The 16222-nt window shown below is 37.0% G+C and overlaps 7 protein-coding genes across 7 annotated transcripts; 6 read left to right on the plus strand and 1 right to left on the minus strand.

The window, feature by feature from the left end:
- Nucleotides 1-18: 18 nt before the first annotated feature.
- On the plus strand, nt 19-1629 carry B0P05DRAFT_595102 (uncharacterized protein). The gene is made up of 2 exons (XM_051583100.1): nt 19-538; nt 584-1629. Exons 1-2 carry the CDS (start codon nt 57-59, stop codon nt 1575-1577), a joined length of 1476 nt encoding a protein of 491 aa, XP_051437003.1. The 5' UTR covers nt 19-56; the 3' UTR covers nt 1578-1629.
- B0P05DRAFT_532762 (uncharacterized protein) lies at nt 1582-2890 on the plus strand. Its single transcript, XM_051577132.1, has one exon. It carries the CDS (start codon nt 1783-1785, stop codon nt 2665-2667), a length of 885 nt encoding a protein of 294 aa, XP_051437004.1. The 5' UTR covers nt 1582-1782; the 3' UTR covers nt 2668-2890.
- A 31-nt stretch (nt 2891-2921) lies between these two features.
- B0P05DRAFT_532765 (mitochondrial carrier domain-containing protein) lies at nt 2922-4376 on the plus strand. The gene is made up of 6 exons (XM_051577133.1): nt 2922-3039; nt 3092-3342; nt 3398-3500; nt 3560-4000; nt 4049-4279; nt 4323-4376. Exons 1-5 carry the CDS (start codon nt 2952-2954, stop codon nt 4081-4083), a joined length of 918 nt encoding a protein of 305 aa, XP_051437005.1. The 5' UTR covers nt 2922-2951; the 3' UTR covers nt 4084-4279; nt 4323-4376.
- On the minus strand, nt 4354-7578 carry B0P05DRAFT_585112 (exocyst complex component Sec10-like protein; the record flags this gene model as incomplete). Its single annotated transcript, XM_051582411.1, has 14 exons — nt 4354-4612; nt 4662-4724; nt 4773-4885; nt 4938-5147; nt 5198-5339; nt 5381-5458; nt 5505-5939; nt 5995-6065; nt 6112-6369; nt 6417-6564; nt 6606-6718; nt 6776-6874; nt 6921-7240; nt 7302-7578. 14 exons carry the CDS (start codon nt 7576-7578, stop codon nt 4354-4356), a joined length of 2586 nt encoding a protein of 861 aa, XP_051437006.1.
- Nucleotides 7579-8574: 996 nt separating this feature from the next.
- B0P05DRAFT_506297 (3-deoxy-7-phosphoheptulonate synthase) lies at nt 8575-9981 on the plus strand. The gene is made up of 4 exons (XM_051575534.1): nt 8575-8849; nt 8898-9027; nt 9088-9139; nt 9185-9981. Exons 1-4 carry the CDS (start codon nt 8618-8620, stop codon nt 9863-9865), a joined length of 1095 nt encoding a protein of 364 aa, XP_051437007.1. The 5' UTR covers nt 8575-8617; the 3' UTR covers nt 9866-9981.
- A 493-nt stretch (nt 9982-10474) lies between these two features.
- On the plus strand, nt 10475-13824 carry B0P05DRAFT_532780 (armadillo-type protein). Its single transcript, XM_051577134.1, has 8 exons — nt 10475-10563; nt 10629-10787; nt 10829-10934; nt 10980-11145; nt 11188-11664; nt 11709-12889; nt 12934-13088; nt 13133-13824. The coding sequence occupies exons 1-8, from the start codon at nt 10557-10559 to the stop codon at nt 13627-13629; spliced, it is 2748 nt and encodes a 915-aa protein (XP_051437008.1). The 5' UTR covers nt 10475-10556; the 3' UTR covers nt 13630-13824.
- Nucleotides 13825-14277: 453 nt separating this feature from the next.
- Nucleotides 14278-16201, plus strand: B0P05DRAFT_532787 (WD40-repeat-containing domain protein). Its single transcript, XM_051577135.1, has 2 exons — nt 14278-15182; nt 15237-16201. The coding sequence occupies exons 1-2, from the start codon at nt 14323-14325 to the stop codon at nt 16069-16071; spliced, it is 1695 nt and encodes a 564-aa protein (XP_051437009.1). The 5' UTR covers nt 14278-14322; the 3' UTR covers nt 16072-16201.
- Nucleotides 16202-16222: the final 21 nt, after the last annotated feature.

Consider the following 16222-nt stretch of genomic DNA (forward strand, 5'->3'; position numbering starts at 1 on the left):
CTTTTTCTCTTTTTCTTTCTTTCTCTTTTTCTCCCTCTCTACTCTCTCATCTTAATATGGGACAGAATGCTAGCCATGGTTATGACGAGAATAAAGGATCAACCATCTTTGGGTATATTGCTTTAGCTCAACCATTATCAGTGTACATGAAACAAGATCGAGAGATTATGGTAGAGGACAATCTTTTATTCAAATCGTTTCTCTATGGTCTCGAAGGTACCAATTCATCCATGTCTATAGACAAAATGGAGCAAGAAAATAGAACGGATTCAGGGTTATTTTTGTTGTCTGGAAAAAAGAGTCGATTATGGAAAGATTTAATTTATGTCGATCAAACATACTATCAACAAAAAGAACCCTCCAACCTATTACAGCATTGTTTAAGAAAGGACACTCTTCAACTAGGTAGTGCCATTACCTTTCAAGATGTGTTTACTATGAACCTTTCAAACATGCAGGATGTTGAGCTCACAAAAAGAGGATTGGGATTGGTAAGCCCTAATGTCGGTTTATTACCAATGATAAGGAAATTAGATCTGTAAGTGGCAACATAGGTTAAGGAGAATCTCGTTAACAAAAATAGATCACACAATTTATTACAGGAAATACCTGACGCCATTGGCTATTTGCATCAATTGGAAGTCTTGTCGGTTTCTCATAATCATATCACCTCTATACCTGATACTATTTGCCATCTTACACAGCTTAAGGAACTCAATTTGGCGCACAACCAAATCAGCCATCTTACGCCATTTGTCCGCCATCTCAAGAGCTTGCAAACACTAAACTTGAGCCATAATCATCTTAGAAGATTCACTTGTTCAATCAAAGGTCTTCAAGGCCTAGCTTCTCTTGATCTTTCCTACAACCCACTAACTGTTCTACCTGCTGAAATAACACACCTACCGTTTTTACGCCGGCTTCGGGTAGACGGCTGTCTCTTTCGACATTCACTTGATCAGCCTACAGAATTAGTGCATAATCCACCCAGCTTATTAGAAACATGTGCCAGGCAAATTGTCAGAAATGAACATATTTTTCTCACATCATTTGCAACCATCTCTAAAAAAAAGAAAAAGGATCCCACTATAGCACTCAAACTGAAATCACTATTGTCTGAACCACTCTACGACTATCTCTGTAGTTCAAAAGCATGTAGCCATTGCCATGGTCCTTACTTTGAGTCATATGTAGCAAGGGGAAGATGGATTGAGCGAAATGATATATGGATTCCTTTAGAATACCGGTTATGTTCGGCACATTGGTCAGATGAATCTGATAGAGTTTATGCCATGTTTTCAACCACTTTGTCTTGTAGTCAACCAGATATAGAATCAGTCTTTCGACTACCAAAGCCAGAACTAGACATCCCGGATCATGTTTTAACAGCTCGTAATAGATCTTACTTTAATCATACATCATTGGCAAGACGATCATCAATTACTACACCTATTCAACAGCAACAAGAGCAAGAGCATGACTCTATGAACACCTCTTCAACATCATCTGTTAAAAGATGGAGGTTTAGAGTTCGAAATCGCTCATCTTTTCTAAAGAATCATCGGTTATGTTTATAGTCCTTTTTTAATTTGTAATTTGTGTAAAATATATTTCTTTTTTTAAAAAAAACTTATCAGTAACCAAGAAGAAAGAGAATCATATGATATTCACTTCGGTCAAACTCGAGTCGACGTCATGTTATATGATTTGTTTTGCTGTTGATTCAAATAAGGATATCGATCATTTCACTCTCTTTTTTTCTTTTTTTCTCTTTGATTTTCAATGCTTAAAAAGATATTTAGTTCGAAACGAAAACATCAAGATTCAGGCACACGCCACACTATGTCCAGAATTAGCATGGACCCTGCCTCCGCAGCAATTTTAACACGCCACTTTTCTCCATTATCTTCAAGAGTCAAATCACCTTCAGATCTTTTGGATATTATAGGTTACCCAGTTACATCTGTCAAGAACAATTCACCTTCGCCTTCAGGCCAAACTCAGTCAAAGTCTGAAGAAAAAACCTCTCCGCAATACCGACTTATCATACGAAATAACGCAACTCCAAATACACCATCATCTGCATCAGACAGTCAATCTATTGTACTACTAGAAACCAGCCGAGAAGATAAAACACTGGTTGAATTAGGTATACACACCACAGAACAATGTACCGCTGAATTGTCACTAGACAATGCAGAATTAGAGCGACTGCATCAGAAAATCTTGGAGTTTGAGCATGAAAGGGAAGTTTGGCATCAAAAGTTTCAAGATTATGCTGAACGCGAAGAACAAATGAAGAAAATCATTCAAGAAAATCAAGTTCAAATCAATCAACTTCGATCTAATACAAATATACCATTGCGCCATAATTCTTATCGAACCTTGTCTACTCGTTCTTCATGGCCTACAGACGATGAAGATGATGATGAAGAAGAGGAAGAGAACGAAGAAGACTGTTATATCATGCCACATTTTCCTCTATATCGAATCGAAAATAATAGCAATGAAGATTACCTGCAGCATATTTATCCACCACATTATTACTACTATTATAACAATAATCCTCGCAAAGCAAGATATTACTACCATCCTTCCCATCCTTTTCCCCAGCACTGGCAGCAATGGAGATCAGAGCAGCAACATCGCTTCTATTATTATGATTAATATTTTAATAGCCAATAAAACTAAACATCTATACTTGGGGCATAAGATATATCTTTTGGGTGTCCTGGGGAGGAAAACAAAGGATCTGTAGCTGGATTTATGCGGATCCTTTTCCCAGTTTGGTAAGTTGGCCGCGGTCTTGATAATTTAGATACGGTCACAATGCGTACATACAAACATACACACACGTACAATGAATAGTATAAATAAAGTTGACTTGGCCTTTTTTTCTTTTACTTTTCTTTTCTTTCTTACTTTCACACATCTCTCTTTCATTGTTTATTATGGCACCTATTGACTCTACTCCTGTTGATCCTAACGCACCTTTAAAAAAGAAGCCTGTCTCTTACAAGAACTTATTATTGGGCGCATGTAAGTCATCATCGATATTGCTGAGTTTTGATTCTAATATGCTTATTATTAGCCTTAAACTTGTTTGAGGTCTCAACACTCGGTCAACCTTTCGAAGTGATCAAAACACAATTAGCTGCTAACCGTGGTCAGTCAATCAAAGTTGCACTCTCGAATATCTATGGTAGAGGTGGCGTGTTTGGTTTCTATCAAGGTCTGATTCCCTGGGCCTGGATTGAAGCTTCGACTAAAGGTGCTGTATTATTATTTACTGCTTCCGAATTCGAATATCATGCAAGAGCTGCAGGTGCTTCTCCTTTTCTCGTAAGTTTTATCTTTATCGGGTTTGTTTGTGTATACTGATATACTCGTTTTTTAGGGAGGCATTGCCGGTGGTATGGCTGGTGGTATTGCCCAAGCTTATACAACGATGGGCTTTTGTACTTTTATGAAAACCGTTGAGGTCACACGTCATAAGTCAGGTAACTTTTTATAAAGAGAGTTTGAAGGAAACGAGGCTCATTGTCCTATTTCTTCTTAGCTACCAAAGAGTCTACATTTAAGATTGCTGCAGACATTTTCAAAAAAGAAGGTATTGCCGGTATAAATAAGGGTGTGAATGCAGTAGCTCTTCGTCAATGTACCAATTGGGCTTCTCGGTTCGGTATCACACGTTTCGCACAAGAGTCTATTATTAAAACTCGTTACGGAAGCGCACCTGACGCACATACAAAAGCAACTGCTATTGATAAAGCCCTTGCATCTATTATTGGTGGTGCATTATCATGTTGGAACCAACCTATTGAAGTCATTCGTGTTGAAATGCAAAGTCAAGTAAAGACACCTGGTCGCCCTGATAAAATGTCAATTGCCACTGCTACACGATGGATTTATCAAAATAATGGTGTGAAGGGATTCTATCGTGGTGCTTTACCTCGTATTGGCTTGGGAATGTGGCAAACGCTTTGTATGGTTGCACTTGGTAAGTCAATTTGATTATAAAAACTACGATACTTATTATATTGTCTAGGCGATTATTTCCGTGCATTTTTCGGTACCAACTAGAATAGAAATATTTAATAGAACCTCTTCCGTTTTCCTTGTCCCCCTCGTATCATTCTCCCCAACAATTCTGTTCCTTTTTTCCCCGCTAAATCTAAACCCAACGTTGCACACTTTACAAACAAAAAAAAAGGTCTAAAAAAACATATACCAAAGTATTCGTTAATAAATATATGTATATATATATATACACATTCATGTATGTTGTCTTTACAAAGCGATATTTAATTCATGTTCAAAAGAAAGGGGAGAGGTAAATATGCAAGGTAAGCATTACATAATACAACAGTCTGTCATGTCCTTTTGAACAACACGCTTGATTGCTGGCCAATCACTTCGACATGCAGCAAATTCGAATAGATCTTCTACTCTCATTAACCCATGGTATCGCTCCAAATCATGAATGAGAGATTTGATATCTGTTGCTGACTCAATGATATACAGATTTGCTAGTGATTTTAGAGCTAAAAAGTATGGTGTAATCGTTTTTTGTCGAAGTGTCAATATGAAATCATAATAAGCGTTCATGTCACTGCTCAAATCGTTAGTGCATCTTGGCTTTTTCCTTCTTTCTTGTTTACCTGATGTACCGGAATCCTCCCATTTCATTCACAGTCTGCATCTTCAAGTGTTTACAGAGAATTCTACACGGGCAATTTAGGATGAGAAACGAAAACCAGTTGTTGACTTACTCAAAGAATCGTCGACCAATTTCACTAAAGAATAAATCCATCGTACCTTTTTCTGCTGCTCCTACCAGCATGGATGTATTTGTCTTTAAACAGTTGATGGTGTCTTGACATGCCTTTTGTAAAAGAGTAAGAAACAGGTTATGTAGCACAAGTAACCTATTTTACCTTTGTAGGTTTAAGGTCAGGCATTGAACCAGCAGGAGGGTTGTAGTCTTCTTTCTTTTGCTCGTTGACAAGAATAAATTCTACCTGCGATAATAACACTTGAATGCCTCGATCCATTCCTTGTGCCACACAATCATCCAACAATCTTTCAAATGATTTCTTCTCCTTGTTTACTTCATTCATAAAGTCATGTTTGTCTACATTTTTTGTCTAAATAGAGGCATTAGTGGGATTTATTCCTACACGCATTTTCTGCTTACAATTTCTTCATCGTAATAGAGTTGAATCATTTGTTGGATAACATCAGCTACATGAACAAGTTCGAAAAAGGCAGTCAAAGGTGGTACATCCTCATTCATCTGATCCAAGCTAGGTTTAAAAGATGATAATCGATCTGAAGCACTATTGGATGATGAATAAGGGTCCCTTCTGTTACTTTATACCTTTTAAATCCAGGTTGAATATGTGTACTTCCAAGTGTCTTTAATAGTTGAATAAAGATTTGTTCATATGTCCTCTGACTATGAAGAAAGAATGAACACTAAATCATGAACGGCGTGTGCTTACATGTCTGATTTCATTCTACCAGGAAATCCAATATCAATGAATTGTTGTACGCGTCCTTCAGATTCCTTATTGATATGGATGATTTGTAAAGATGTCTCGAGCGACAAATAATTCTGAAGCATATCCAACTCTTGACGTGCAAATTCAAGTTGTCCAGTAACATCTCTACTAAAAGAAGACCTGGGCTGCTCTGTAGAAATAGTAGATGAAGAGGAGATTCTATTCATGGATGTAGCTTTCGGTGTAGAAGGAGGTGTTGTTTGTGATGTGGATATAGATTCTACAGATGTGATTGAACTACGTTTGTCTCCCGATGATTTGCTTGCTCCTGAAATAATACTTGCTCTTTGAAATGGAGAAGCAATTGTAGTTGCAGCTGTAGAGACAAGATCGACAGGTAAAGTCAATACTTTTTTAAATGCAGTCAAATAATTTCTTTTTGTGAAAGGGGGCCAAATTAGTCTTTTTTTTAGGCAGAATAGAAACTCACCTTTTGAATGTCTCACGAGACTGGTTTGTGAGACGTGCTGAGATGTCTGTATTAAATGCTGAGCGATTACTCTTTTGTAATGATTAGTATTTCCTGTATATCTTGAAGGCATCTTACCCATTCTTCAATGTATTTTTTAGTAATCTTTTCTGCATATTGGGCTTCTTCATATAAATAATCATCCAAAAATGGTAAAAAGAGTTTGAACAATAAGTTAACTCCCCGATCACGCTCAATAGGTTTTGGTAAATCTTCACTTGTTAATACTTTGATTACTTTCTCTGTTGCAGTTAAGACGGCAGACATGGTGCGAAGATATAGATGTGCATTTGTTTGCATGGCAATGCCTAGTAGCTGAGAAACGAATTCTGCAATCTAATCATGAATGAGAAATCATATACATATGCATCTTTAATGCTTACCACATCTTCAAACACACGGTCAACAAACATATAAAATGCGTCCATTTTCTCTGGAAATACTTGTAATACAATAGAAGATTGTTGACTGAGTTCATCAGCCACAAGCATCATGAATTTCTTGAAGGGCGTTAAATCGTCGTTTGATATCCTACCCTACATAAGTTTTATTTTTCTCTGTTTATGACTTACGCAAAGTTATCTTCAGGTTTAAAAGGATTGTCATAAAAGATGGGATGTTTTTGTACATATGTTTGCATACAAGTTGAGCCACCATTTAAAGCAATAAGAGCACTTGCATAAGACTATACCGTGTCAATGTCAACTATCCTCTCCTTCTTTTCCAGCATGATAATACCTACTTTCATTTCTTCTGTATTATGAGCATCATAAGCAACCTCAAATTCGTGAAGGGAAGCACTTTCAAAATATTGGGAGAGTGCATTTACACCTTCATTTATCTTAAAAAACGGTCAGTAACACATTTCCTATTTTCTTAGTGCTTACCTTTTCCCAATCGTCTACAACATGACATTGTCCTAAACCAACCAATAAGTTGATTACTTTACCACATTCTTCCGGATTTCCACCGAAATCATGTAATACTTTTGTTGACTCTTTATTTCCATCTCTTAAATCGATATAATATGGCATCAACTGTGTATATAACTGCTTAAAATACTCTCTGGAGAGACCAGTGGATTTAGCTCTTGCTCGAGCCTGGTAAGGGTCGGTAGACATGCCGGGTATCAAAGTATTAAGGGGTTTGCTATTAATATAAATTGTATTTTCTGAATCAATCAAGGATCCTTTTGTGCTTTCACCATCTAGTCTTGACTGTTATTATCTTTTTTTTTTTTTTTTTTTTTTTTTTGTGTTATACACTACCTAACATGGCTGCAAGTGCACCTGTATCGTTTTTTAGCATAATATTCAATTTTTCGTCCCATATTTCATCATCGTAAGCCAATACTTTAAACCTTCTTGACACAAGTGCTATTTTAGTCAAGGAAGCCACAGGCAAATACTTAAATATCCTGAGGAGAACGTCTGGTGGAATAAGTCTCCCCGATCGACTTTTAGCAGCGTCGGATAAAGAAACTTGTACAGGCTGAATAGGTTGAGTTGAGTCTATGAAAGTAGTGTCATCGTCTATTAAACTCATGAGAAAAAAAGAAGAAGTGGGTAAAGAAATAGGAGAGGGAAAAAAGAGAGGGAAAAAAATTAGAATGAATGACCTTTTTTTTTTTTCGTAAAGATACTCGGATAAAAAATTATTATCTCCAGTGATATAGAGTGTAATTGCAGCTGTAGGTTTGGAAAACTCTGATGTCAAACGTTACATACGCGTACAGAACGGAGAGCAGAATTTAAGTATTGTTACAAACAAAAGAATGGTACAAGACACAATGGAACTGGGGGTATCTTCAAGGCGCTGCTTTCACTTATTTTACAAGGTGACTTCTAGGTTTCAGGTTTCTTTTTTCTCGGATAGGAAAACAATAATTATAAAGTGGCGGGAAGAAACATTTGAGTTTGTACGCCCAGATAAGAAAGTGCTTTGTTGAGTTTCCATTATAAATGTATGAATAATTTGTTTGAATTGCATTTCTAAATTCCCTCGAAACAATTGTATGATAATGTTGAAAAATGATACAGAAAAATATCTGCCTAATCAAGACAAAGGTATTTGAGAAACTCAGTAAACTCAAAAAAAAAAAAAAATACAGCTCTGAATATCAAGGGATTTTTTTGAATCACAGTCTATTATTGAGCACACAAAGTTATCTTTGTGGCTTGATTTTTATGCAAAAAAATTTAATAAATGGTAGAATTGATACATGACGATAGTATTTAAACTCAAAGTCATCGCTCATAAGGGGATAAAGCCTGCTTCTAATACTAAAAAATCATTTTAAAAACTAAAAAGAAAAGAGTCTTCTTGAGTAATCAATTAATTGGATGGTAGTTGTTGAGAATACATAAAGGATAAAGAATACTATAAGTATAGTTGTATATCCAATGCCTTTGTCTTTCTTTGTCTTTCTTTGTCTTTCTTTGTCTTTCTTTGAAACAGTCACTTACATATGACTCAATGCAACTCATACGCTAAATTCCAACCAGCATGTGTCAAATAAATGTCAATTTTTTTTTTACATTGGTGCATGTTGTATTTTCTTTCGAATTGATCTTTATTAAAAAAAATGTCTGCTTTTTCTGCTTTAAACGAACTTGATGACAAGCGTATCACTAATATCAAACCTCTTATTCCCCCTCAAATTCTTATGGAAGACCTTCCTTTAAATTTGAAAGCTGCTGAAACTATCTTGGAAGGAAGACAAGGCGCAGAAGATATCATTCATGGTAAAGATGACCGTCTCTTAGTCGTGGTTGGTCCTTGTTCTATTCATGATGTCAAGGCCGGTTTAGAATATGGTAAGCCATTCATGTAGTTAAAAGTTTGGTCTAACCTTTTTTCAACAGCTGAAAAATTGATTGAATATGCTAAATCTGCTAAAGAAGATTTGCACATTATTATGCGTGTCTATTTCGAAAAACCTAGAACAACTGTTGGTTGGAAAGGCCTTATTAATGACCCTAATTTGAATAACACGTAAGGAAATCATTAGTTTAACTCATTCAATCCTAACAAGAAAAAAATTTTTTTTGACAGCTATCAAATCAACAAGGGTCTTCGCATTGCAAGAAAGTTATTACTTGATCTAGTAAGTAGTCATAAATAAGAAACTATTTACTCATGCTCTTTAAAGAACGAAATGGGTATTCCCGCAGCTTGTGAGTTTTTAGATACCATTTCTCCTCAATACACAGGTGATCTTGTCTCTTGGGGTGCTATTGGTGCTCGTACAACCGAGTCCCAAGTACATAGAGAATTAGCGTCCGGTCTTTCTTGTCCTGTAGGCTTCAAAAATGGTACAGATGGTGGTATGCGAGTAGCTATTGATGCCATTGGTGCTGCTAGTCATGGACACCATTTTTTATCTGTAACCAAGCAAGGTTTATCTGCTATTGTTCAAACTGCTGGTAATAAGTCTTGTCATGTCATTCTTCGTGGTGGTAAATCAGGGCCCAACTATGATGCTCAACACATCAAGGCTGCTGCTGCTGAACTTGGTAATAGCAAATTAAACCCCGTTGTCATGGTAGATTGTAGCCATGGCAATTCTTCTAAAGATCACCGCCGTCAACCTGTAGTTGCTAAGGATATTGCTGATCAATTAGCTAATCCAGTCGAGACTGGCAACAATATTGTAGGTGTAATGATTGAATCGAATCTAGTGGAAGGACGCCAAGACATTCCTGCTGATGGCCCTCATAAATTGACTTATGGAAAATCCATTACAGATGCTTGCATTAATTGGGAAGATACAGTCCAATGTCTAGAAGAACTTAGAAAAGGTGTTCGTGCCAGACGTGCTGCTCGCAATTAATAAAGTTGTTGATAAATCATCCTATTCCTTTATACATTTCTTTAAAGCCAAAGTCTAAACAATCTTGAAGGATGTCATAAATTCTGAAGTATGGCTTTCTAACATTACTATGTAGCATGCTTCTTAGTCTTTTGCAATGAATGAAGCTAAAACAAATTATGATGATGCCATTTTATTAAAAAAAAAACCTTCTATTAAATTCCTTCAGTCCCTATAAGCTCTATGAAGACATAAACCTATTCCGAATTTAAATCAGTAGTAACTTCTTCTATTTTAGCATTAAAAACAGATTGATAGACATCTATGTTAATGAATTGCAAAATAATCATAGTCCATAATCAGATTCAGGTTGGTAATGTCTAATTTAGTCTTTGTCTTTGCAATGAATTTTTGACCAATAAAGCGGAAAATTAAAATTCTATGAAGCAATTCAAATGAAGTTCCAAAGAAAAGACTATAAGGACATTGTCTTGATATTTGTATAGTTAACAACAGACTTATAGACAGTTATTCAACCTTGTCATTCAAGGGTCAATTTTTTTCACAAATCATAAAGAACCAATAAGCATTAAGACAAAGCATTGGTTTCTTTTTTTGGTCAACTTTTTCTTTTTTTTCTTCTTTTTCTCCTTCCTCTTTCTTTCTTTTATTCTTCTCTTGCATAAAAGAAATAATATTTTTATAAAAAAAAATGGCTGGTAATAGACATATTTTATTGACGTGTTTGGTATTCAAAAGTGTCGCTCACCCAATGAACATAAAGATCTCGGTTTCGATTTTCCCGATGATGACTATCACCAAGACGCCGTGTTTGATGAACAGCAACAAGAAGAAGAAGGAGAAGATTCAATAGAATCTGAAGTAGTTCCTTTTGCTGACTTCTCTACTCAGAATGATTCACTATTGAAAACTATGGCAGAAGGTGTGTTTTAAGAAGAGACATATAAAGTTAATTTGATACAGAACAAACTATAGGAGATGAGCTGGAGGATGAACTATTGGCAGATGAGAATATGACACCTATTGAACGTGTCTATGGGTTTAGAGAAAATGACGCCTTGGTAAACAGGTAAAGAATACATAACCGCGTTAATCAATAATAACTTGATATTAGGATTTTATTAGCAAAAGAATTGCCTAGAGCACTCGAGGAAATTACGCTTTCAGAAGCCGTTGAAGATGTGCTGCCTATTATGAACAGGTTGGCTGCTGACAATGATGACACAGTCAAAGAAACATTCGCCAGCGAACTTGACCAAGCATTATTGTATTTCTACAAGGTTTGATCTCTACTTTAGTATTGTATAATAACTTTAGATTAGAATGTACCCGCCATGTTCTCATCTTCAGACCCTATTAAACCTCAAGAAAAGAGTTTTGCACCATTGATCATTAGACTTTTGTTAGATCAAAGCTCAGGTGTGGCTTCATTGGGTCAACAAGCGATTGTGTCTGTAGTAACAGAACTACGCACGTTAGCAGATCAAAACCACTTGTATCAACAAGTGATCGATTGCGAAATATTTAAGGGAGTCATTGAAGGGCTCATGATGATTGTAGACGGCAAAAAGAAATCACCTCGTTTGCAAGACGAGGAAAACAACATGGATCCAGGTGCACAAAGAGACGAAGCACTGGAATACCACCGTGTTTCTATTGATGATGGACCTGCTTCCGAACGCCGCAGATCTTCAATTACACCAGGTTTCGAGACGTCTTTAAATGTACATCATGCCTCTGCTTCCGAAGATGATTATGATCAAGGTGAAATTAGCCTAGCTAAAATCACCTGTATTTCTGTAAGATATCATGTATATTGTTATATGACTGAACTTGTCCATAGTTGATTGCGTCTATTATAGGTGCTTTTGATCCTGAGAAATGTACCAAAGAGTGTCTGCCAATTATTGAAAAGTTGGCTTCTGATCCATTATTCTATGCTCGAAAAGAAGCTGCTGCTGCTATTGGCAGTATGGCTATGGTGGTTAATACACAAGTAGCTGAAGAAAGATTGCTTCCCTTGTTTCATCAGTTTGCTAAAGATCAAATATGGCATGTACGTCGTTCATGTGTCTTAACATTACCTCAAATTTGTGGTGTCTTGTCCGAGGAAACAAAAGCAGAACTTACTGTCAGCAGTATTGAAATCTTTGGAAATGATGTCTCTCGTAGTGTTCGCAGTGCCATGGCTGATATTATAGGTGAACTTGTGTCTAAATTTCTACCCCCTGATTGGGAACAGACAGGCAAACCAGGCAATTTGCCTGAACCTCTTCTTCAATACTTTTTATCCCTTGGACACAACACCAACAGCAACAACAACCAAATGCTTAAACTCGAAGTAGATCGTACTTATATCTGTGCTTATAACTTCCCCGCTGTTGTCTTGACAGCAGGTGTTGATTATTGGAATAGCCATTTGCGAGAGACCTACCTTAACCTGACCAAAGACTATCAAATCAAAGTGAGATGTACATTTGCACACTCACTTCATGACATTGCCCGCATTATTGGACCTGAAAGGACTGAGCGTGACCTGGTGCAGATCTTTGCTCTCTATCTGATGGATCTAGACGATGTTAAGCAAGGTGTATTAGAGCACTTGGCCGACTTCTTGGGTACTTTGGCCGTGAGTTCTCGAAATGAGTATATTCCAATTCTGAATGAAGTTTGGGATGGTGTAGTTACAAACTGGCATTTAAGGAATATCTTGACAGCTCAATTGACTGATATTTCAATGCTATTTGACGCTTCTCGTGTGGTAGAGCATGTATTGCCTCTTGTGGTTCGTGCTTGTCATGATGAATTTGCTGCTGTAAGAGAAACAGGCGTAAGTGTGTTTCCTATTGTCTTGGATGTTGTAAAGCAAGCAGTAGAAGAAGACGGTGATTCTCTATCTCAAGCTGAAGGTTATGGCGATGATATTGCAGAAAACAAACGTAATTACGCTCTAGCACTCTTGAGTCATGTTATGGAAAGACTTGATGAATTTGCCCGTTCAGAAAAATACCGTGGAAGATTAGTGTAAGTAACAAATAAGATTAATGTTTATCTAAGCACCTTTCAAGATTTGCACAGATTTGTAGAGCATTGATTGAGGCAGGCATTGGTGCTTCTGACTTTGCGTCTTTCTTTTTACCTCGTCTAGCTCCTCTCGCTTATGATCCTGTTGTCAATGTTCGAATTGCTGCTTCAAAGACCATTGGTACTATTTACACAAATGGTAAGTTGACATACACTCCTTTTCATGTATTAATACTATTGTAGAACCTTTCCGTCGTGAATTAAGCGAAATTGCTGCCCCTTCTCGTACTGTTAATCAAGACGGTGAATCTGGGCATGCACTAGAACAAATGACGTACCGTTTTGCTTTAGACAATGACAGCGATGTCCGACATTTTGTTATGGCTTTTGTTGACAAAGATATGTTGGAGAAACAGCGTGAGAAAGAGCAAAAGGCATCAGAAGCTTCTGTATCCAAGCCAACAGAACATACAAATGAAGAGACGCCTGACAATGAAGATGAGGATGAGGATGATGACGATGAAGATGAGGATGATGATAAAGAAAAAGATCAATTGAGTTCAATGGAAGAATCTGTGTCACCAAAAGAAAAACCGAAGACAGAACCTATGGATATTGCTTCTGATGAAGACGAAATCATGTCTGAAGCAGAAGATACTGCTAAATCACCATTACCCACAACATCACCACTTACAACAACAGCTGTTGTCTTGCAAAAACAAGATGACAAAGAGGACTAATAATATATAATTCTTGTGTATAGTTTTGTTTTCTTTTTCGTATATATATATACATTCTTTTTTCTTTTCTTTTTGCTGCTATAATACTTTTATTTACTTTTTTTTTATCCTTTCTGTATTATTTTATTATTTACTTTATCCCCCTTTTTTTTTAAAAAAAAACAATGTTACACATTAAACAAAAAAGAAAAAAAAAGTGCGCGTTGAAAAGAGATTTCTTATAAAATGACAACAATTGACACATCTTGTCTTACGTTCAATAGCATAGAAATGACAACAAATTGTTTGATCTATACAAACAATATGATTGGTAAAGGAATGCACAACATTCATCTTTCGTACTGAGTTGAAAATGAGTTTCACGCATTAACTGTGTTTCTAAATATGGTAACTTTCCCTCTTCTAAAGACGGGCGGATTTCTCTTTTTAATAATCAAATTTACTAAACAATAACAAGAAAGGGAGATGCAAAATTCTATATTTAACTTTTCCTCTGTCCATCTCTCTATCTAATGTGTACAGCAGCAACACATAAGGGTTTTTACGACTTCCAAATGAGGTAAAGAAGGAATAGGAGTTTTATATTACTTGTGGCTTGTTCCATAATAAACCACATTTTTTTCCCTACTTTTTTCTCTCTTTCTCTCTTTTTTTTTGTTTTTTTCTCTTTTTTTTCTTCCTCAGATAACTACGATGGACCTTTGCTCACCAGAAGATATTTCTCCTCCCGCTACACCACCCAGTTTTAATTTTGGGTCTTCTTCGCATACTACTCCTCTGCCCACACATTTAAAAAATGCTCTCAAGAATAAAACCAACAGACCCACACAAAGACTAAGAACTAGTTTTTGTGAAACTTCTCTTCAAGAGTTCAGCTTCGATGAGGACCAGCTTTCTCATCTTCGACAACTCAAGCAGTCCTTTCAACAACTGACACCTGAGCAAAAGCAGTTTCTCTTGTACGAAATTATCAACAGCTGTGATAATTCTCAGCTGACTTATTTGAACAGCCTTATCGCTCCCCGCCTTAAAATCGACTTTCTAAAGGAACTACCCATCGAAATCTCTCTTCATATCCTGACATTTATTGATGATCCCAAGACATTGGCCAGAGCAGCTACTGTGTCTACCTTATGGAACTCGCTCCTCAAAGACGAAGCTACCTGGAAATCATTGTGTATGAAACACCAATATCGCCGACGTAATTCAAGCATATGCGGCGGAGAACTATTAGAACCACCGAGTCAACGCCGAAACTTTTCATACAGAGAATACTTTAAACGCAAATACAACGTCGCATCCGCTTGGGCACATGGTGGTAAGGTCAAAGTAGTAGAAGACGGCTTTGGTGACGGTCTGGTTACTTCACTCCAATATGATGAAAAATACATTGTCGTTGGCTGTGACAACCATCGAATTGAAGTATTTGATACAAACACCGCAAAAAAAGTGCGGACTTTGGAAGGACACGAAGGTGGTGTTTGGGCATTGCAGTTTAAGGGTGGAGAAAAGCATGACCCAGAGCGTATTCTTGTTACTGGTGGCTGTGATAGGTAAAAAATAACATAGCCATATACCTGCAGAAACTAACGACGGCTTGATTTTAGAGATGTGCGTGTTTGGAACTTAAATACAGGTGAATTACGTCACGTTCTACGTGGACATAATTCCACCGTACGTTGTCTAAAGATGAAAGATAAACGAATTGCGGTCACTGGCTCAAGAGATACAACCATGCGTGTATGGGATATTCAACGCGGTACCTGTATTCACCTCTTACTTGGACACCAAGCTAGTGTCCGTTGTATGGAAATCAGTGGCAATGTTGTTGTATCTGGCTCTTATGATTCTACTGCTCGCGTCTGGGACTTGCGTACAGGTCGCTGTCTTCATGTATTGGCTGGTCATTATACTCAGATCTATGCCATCGCTTTTGATGGCCATAAAGTTGTTACTGGCTCATTGGACTCAAATATCCGTGTTTGGTCTGCTGAAACAGGACAATGCTTGGCCACTCTACATGGCCATACTTCTCTGGTTGGTCAACTCCAACTCTCTGGTTCAACACTCGTCAGTGGTGGATCAGACGGATGTTTGCGTGTTTGGGATCTTCAGCACTATGAATGCATTCAACAGATTTCAGCCCATGATAATTCAGTCACTTGTCTTCAGTTTGATGATCGACGCATGTTGAGTGCTGGTAATGATGGGCGCATTAAGTTATGGGATATCAAACAAGGCAGATTAATACGTAGCTTTACTCAACCTGCTAAAACTGTGTGGAAGATTCAATTCTCGGAAACAAAGGCTGTTGTGCTTATGCAGCGCAGGAGATCGTCTAATTCTGACGAAGGCAAGACTGTAATGGAGGTGCATGATTTTGATGTAGAAGAGATTGAAGATTATTCACCCAATTCAACTGAAATGATTATAGATACCTAATATTCACATATAAGTACGATCTCTTCGTCTCTTCTTCCTTTCCATAACTCCATATACTATCATATCATATCATAATAACTTTTCTGTACACACAATACATACACATACATATATATATATATATATATGTATATACATTTTTGGGTTCTCT

Source organism: Gilbertella persicaria, assembly GCF_025201335.1.
Source record: "Gilbertella persicaria strain CBS 190.32 chromosome Unknown B0P05scaffold_10, whole genome shotgun sequence".
Classification (NCBI taxonomy): Eukaryota; Fungi; Mucoromycota; class Mucoromycetes; order Mucorales; family Choanephoraceae; genus Gilbertella; species Gilbertella persicaria.

Bases quoted from the DNA above. Each gene is read 5' to 3' on its own strand.
- B0P05DRAFT_506297 (XM_051575534.1), top strand. From the start codon at position 8,618: ATGTCTGCTTTTTCTGCTTTAAACGAACTTGATGACAAGCGTATCACT. The intron at 8,850-8,897 runs GTAAGCCATTCA...TTTTTTCAACAG, and splicing joins CAAGGCCGGTTTAGAATATG to CTGAAAAATTGATTGAATAT. The intron at 9,140-9,184 runs GTAAGTAGTCAT...TGCTCTTTAAAG, and splicing joins GAAAGTTATTACTTGATCTA to AACGAAATGGGTATTCCCGC.
- B0P05DRAFT_595102 (XM_051583100.1), top strand. From the start codon at position 57: ATGGGACAGAATGCTAGCCATGGTTATGACGAGAATAAAGGATCAACC. The intron at 539-583 runs GTAAGTGGCAAC...TAACAAAAATAG, and splicing joins ATGATAAGGAAATTAGATCT to ATCACACAATTTATTACAGG.
- B0P05DRAFT_532765 (XM_051577133.1), top strand. From the start codon at position 2,952: ATGGCACCTATTGACTCTACTCCTGTTGATCCTAACGCACCTTTAAAA. The intron at 3,501-3,559 runs GTAACTTTTTAT...ATTTCTTCTTAG, and splicing joins GGTCACACGTCATAAGTCAG to CTACCAAAGAGTCTACATTT. The intron at 4,001-4,048 runs GTAAGTCAATTT...TATATTGTCTAG, and splicing joins GCTTTGTATGGTTGCACTTG to GCGATTATTTCCGTGCATTT.
- B0P05DRAFT_532762 (XM_051577132.1), top strand. From the start codon at position 1,783: ATGCTTAAAAAGATATTTAGTTCGAAACGAAAACATCAAGATTCAGGC.
- B0P05DRAFT_532780 (XM_051577134.1), top strand. The intron at 11,146-11,187 runs GTTTGATCTCTA...ACTTTAGATTAG, and splicing joins CATTATTGTATTTCTACAAG to AATGTACCCGCCATGTTCTC. The intron at 12,890-12,933 runs GTAAGTAACAAA...GCACCTTTCAAG, and splicing joins AAATACCGTGGAAGATTAGT to ATTTGCACAGATTTGTAGAG.
- B0P05DRAFT_532787 (XM_051577135.1), top strand. From the start codon at position 14,323: ATGGACCTTTGCTCACCAGAAGATATTTCTCCTCCCGCTACACCACCC. The intron at 15,183-15,236 runs GTAAAAAATAAC...GCTTGATTTTAG, and splicing joins GTTACTGGTGGCTGTGATAG to AGATGTGCGTGTTTGGAACT.